At 39.6% G+C, this 4874-nt stretch overlaps 1 protein-coding gene across 1 annotated transcript in view; it reads right to left on the reverse strand.

Moving 5' to 3' along the window:
* The window catches only part of LOC101854083 (D-aspartate oxidase), a 24811-nt gene that overhangs the window by 4443 nt on the left and 15494 nt on the right, over positions 1 to 4874 (reverse strand). The window contains exons 5-7 of the mRNA XM_005098495.3: positions 4778 to 4843; positions 3589 to 3643; positions 132 to 233 (exon numbers count right to left, since the gene is read on the reverse strand). Of these exons, the coding sequence (XP_005098552.2) occupies positions 132 to 233; positions 3589 to 3643; positions 4778 to 4843 (223 nt within the window). The remainder of the gene's footprint in view (positions 1 to 131; positions 234 to 3588; positions 3644 to 4777; positions 4844 to 4874) is intronic.

Below are 4874 nucleotides of genomic sequence, written 5' to 3' on the forward strand. Positions count from 1 at the left end.
CACACACACACACACACATATACACACACACATAGATGCACACACACACACACACACACACACACACACAACCATCCATTTATCGATTTATTTCTTTTGTTTCTCCATACTATGTACTTCTTTGTTCTTACTCTCATAACTTGGCCTTTGACTGGTATGATGTCGTCGTCATTCAGCAGCTCCTTTGCTCCGATACCACAGCAGTTGACAACCACACTGCACTGACCACGAAACTGGAGCCATCGCACAAATGCAATGAAATAAAATTGATCCTGAAACATGTTGCTTGTTGCTTTGGAAAAGAATACGGATCAACTTGTTTTGAAGTTAAATACTTAAAACGCCACACTTTTGTGTGAAAGCTTAGCTGACATTTGAGAAACAACACCAAACAAAAATCAGACCACGTTAATGACAAACAGGTTGAAGAAATATTCTATGAAAAGCTGAACATACTTCATACCCAAAAATAATAATGATAATAATAATCTACAGAAAATTGTGTTGGGGGTGCTTTTCTGTGCAATGTCAGCTTCTTTCATGTTATAGTTATTGTTGTTGTTGTTGTTGTTGTTGTTGTTGTTGTTGTTGTTGCTGTTGTTATCGATCCAGCAACAGCTGGGCTCTCGCCTTTGTGTCTGATGCCATACATGTAGTGATAAGTGCAGGTTTGCTGCAGTTACTGTAATGTTCCACAGAGTGTGTTATCAATGTTAGGTCTCGGAGGGAAAAGTGTAGCTCTGATGTCATTTTGGGCTGTACAGTAGAAAAGGTGATGATCCACAGTCTCATATGCATAGTCACATAAAGTACACATTGGGGGAAGTTCTGGTTTTATTTTGTTCAAGTGGAAGTTGAGCTGATGTTCTGTTCGTAGGCGGAAGATCGTGGTCTGTTTCTTTCTATGTAGGTGATTGATTTTGTCATTACGTTTTTATTGTGGTCACATGTTTGAAAACTGCTGGGCCTGTCTTTTTAAAGGTCCATCTGTTCTCCCAATATTGTTTTCTGTTGCTTTTAATGATTTGTTTTACAGTGTTGTATGGGGATGGGGTGTTGGGCTGTTCCTGTCTAGATCCCATTTTGGTAAGTGTGTCTGTTGTGTCACTTCCAGGTATGTTTGAGTGTCCGGGAATCCACTGCAACACCAGGTTGACGCCATGGGAACCAAACAGTATAATATATTTGAAGTCTTGGTTTAGATAATGGTCATTTTCTAACCCTTGCAAGACTGATAGTGAGTCAGTGAACATTACAGTACCCTTCGTTTTGTTTTGATGAGTGTCAAAACCTGTGCGGAGACGGTATAGTGCTGTTTCAAGTGCCATCATTTCTGCATCTCTCCTCAGGCTGCAGAGTTCTCATTGGAACTTCCATCTTGGTACTGTATTAATATTCCATTTCCGGCTTTGGTCGAGCATTCCGTGTATCCAGTCATCTGAATAGCTGTCGATTGTTTGATGTGATGCAAGCATTAGCGTCAGTGAGTCGGAAGATGTTGTGCTATTGTCTCTTAGAGATATTGTTTTGTAATGACTGGTTTTTCCAAAGAAATGTGGGGACGGATGTTTTGATTGATTCTTTTGGTGTCTTTTCTGTTTTGTGGTAGATGGTGACTTTCCATTAGTTGAGTGATGTGATGCAGGATTGATTTTTTAAAAAGTCGTTTCTTTTGTCTCCATGTTTCTACTAATTTCCTGTTTGGGTGGTTGAGGCAAATTCTTTTGGTTCTTTCATGGAGCTCCAAAACTGTGTTATCTCTGCGAATTCCCAGGGGTTCAACATTTGAAAGAATTTCACATACGGCAGTATGTGTTGATCTCATGCCACCATTTATGAAACGAAGGGCATTATTTTGGACCTTGTCAAGGGAGTTGCAGGTAGTTGTGCTTCACAAGATAGTGAGTAGGTTATTGCTGTATTCCAGGGAAGATCGGACATAACCAAGGTATAGAGCTCTAAAAGTTTGCTTGTCTGATCCCCACGAACTGCTTGCGAGTTTTTTAAAAAGTTGGAGTCTTCTTTTCGCCTTGTTCTTTATGAACTCCACTTGGCTTTTCATGGTTAGACTTTTGTCAAGTTTGACTCCTAGGTATGTTGATTGTTCTTTTTTTTAAGGAGATTTTCATTTCCTATCTTCAGTTTGTAGTTTTTCTTTGGCTGTTTTATGGCGCTTTGTAAAGATGGCTTTTTCTGTTTTCGTGCAGTTTATTTTTGAGCTTCCATTTCTGACAGTAATTGTGAAGCCTCTTGAGGTCTTGATTTAATTTCCCTACTCTTACTACTGTGCTGTGATGTTTCTGCCAGGGAGCAAGATCATCAGCGTAGAGAGTCTTTTCAGATTTCAGCACCTTCGTTACATTATTAAAGAAGGTCAGGAACAAAGTGCAGCTCAGACAGGAACCTTGGGGTAGGCCCTCCTCGGGTACGTCTCTTGATGAGTGGGCATTGTTCACCTTGGTTTCGATGTTTCGATCTGCTAGGTAAAACCTGATCCATTTATAAAGTTTTCCGTGTATCCAGAGGTCCACCATTTTCATGAGTAGGCCTCTTCTTCACACTCTGTCGTACGTCTGTTGAAGGTCTACAAAGATGGCGACAGTGTGTTTTGACTCCTGAAAACCATCCTGGATGTCTTGACTTAGTTTGAAAAGTTGGTCTTCTTTGTTCCTGCCTTTTCTGAAGCCTGCGTTGTGTGGGTTCAAGCTATTTGTGTTCTCCAGTAAATACGGATGTAAACCATTCTTCAACCGAGCTTACCGATGCATGATGTTAGTGATATAGGTCGGTAGCTCTTTGCTTTTCCCGGTGGTTTCCCATTCTTCAAGAGCGGTATGATCTGGGCGATCCTCCATGCCTTTGGTATTCCTCTTGTTCTACAAAAGGTATTTACTAGGCGGCATAGCATAGCGTCTTTTCCTTTAGCGCCAAGGTGGCATAGCATCTCGTTGTGTAACTTTTTGAGGGCCTGTCTGAGTTCCATCATGCTGAAGTCCTCCTTAAAAAGGTTGCTGTTCATGCTATGGGCTTTTTCTTGGTGCTTATCCTTGTTTGTGAAGAGTCTGTTTACTGAGGCGAAGTACCGGGTATAATGTTCTGCTTTCTCTGGTCGTCTGTGATGGTGCTACCTAAAAGGAAAATAGGTTTAGGTTTGCTTTTCTGTAGCTTCTTACATAAAACGTGCAAGTCTGTCTCCCCTTCTACATCACATAAATGTGCTAGAAGAGACAGAATTTGCTCAAGAGAGTCATCGTTTAAAAGATCAAAACCTTGAATAACTTGAACACAGCCTACTGCAGCCCATAGTGACATACAACAAAAATAATTCTATAGCAAATGTAAACTACATGTATATGTAGAATACTTAGGGATAGAATATGACGCGTATCCCAAATATGCATTTGGAAAGGGTGTTAAGCAGTACTCCTAAAGCACACCCCTTTGCAGTTCTTTAGAGAAACTGAAACATTAATGTAGACGCTATCATATTTTGATGGTACTGCCCCATTTGATTGTATGGGCCACCAGAAAAAACAGCATACTAAAAACTAAAAATAGTTTCCTAATATCACATGTCTTGCAAATTACCTCATCAAGGGAAAGTACTTTTGCACATCTGAGCTTGCCACCCATGCTCTTAAACCTGAAAATTACAATAAATAAAAGCTGTTATCGTTGGAAATACAACAGTAGTTTAAGTCCATAGATCTAGTCGTCATAGTATTTGTTTCATTTGTTTTTTGGTGAATACGTTTTTGAAAGTCTGATTGTTTACAACATTTCCCCTCCCCATTCCTCTTTGTTTTCATTCAACATTTCCTTAGTTTGGATATGGGGTCCTTAGTAAGCTCCAATATATTTCAGAGACAACTAATTGAACACAGTGGAAATCGTCCTTGACCTCCATCCATTTTTAAGTAAAAAGAATTGGTGGTCTTAGAGAGGTAGATGTCTTGGACAGTTCCATTTTAATCTAAAGAAATGCTACTAGACACAAAAAGGGGAGGGGGGAGGATTTGAAAGTGACTGTACAGGTGAATGTGTGGGACACAGGTTCAAATGTATTTGTAAAAGTGGCTTACCCTTCGTCCTTTAATAGAGTTAGGTGCAAGGATGAATCAATTGGAATAAAGCTTGAGGGCAAGTGAGTGGAATGCTCTAATTTAAATTCCTAAATGTGCGTTCTTAACACGAGGCTGTTTCAATACTTTTCAAGTCTCTTCACTCATTTGGTTCTTCATCCATGTCTGAGACCAATGAAAAATTTTGTGGTCACTCAGTACTCAAAGGGTTGTTAATTACCTCATTACAGACCCATTAGCTCTAAGTGTCTCATCTGTAATATTATTGTTCTATGTACGATTAATTACATAGACCTAACCTCACTCGTTACCTTTCAATAACTGCACCAATGATTTACCATCTTAGCCCTGCTTACACACATCTTAGTCCTTACAAAGATTCTTAGTCGAGTTTGTCATCTTTCTGTGCTCACGACAATACACTAACAAACTTAGTTCCATACACCATCTTACATCAATATACATCTGTTCACTACCACCTTTCAGCTCATGTTCTCTAGGGTTGTATACAGAACTGCTTACCTGTTTTTTTTAGTCATTTGTAGCATTTTAAAGTCCCCTCTGTTTGCGTTTCGTCATGCAACGAATTTCAAAGCCTTTATTTGTACTAATACACATTTGACTGTTGTATTGCCCTGGTCCAAACTCACCATCCAATGATATGAGTGGTAGAACGACAAACATGTACTGCTTACTTCTTCGTCAGCCATGGGAGATATGTTGCAACGTCTAGTTGCAGGGTTGTATGGAAGTATCCAGACCTGTCAGAGAAATGTCGACAATATATATATA

Source organism: Aplysia californica, unplaced genomic scaffold (genome assembly GCF_000002075.1).
Source record: "Aplysia californica isolate F4 #8 unplaced genomic scaffold, AplCal3.0 scaffold00184, whole genome shotgun sequence".
Classification (NCBI taxonomy): Eukaryota; Metazoa; Mollusca; class Gastropoda; order Aplysiida; family Aplysiidae; genus Aplysia; species Aplysia californica.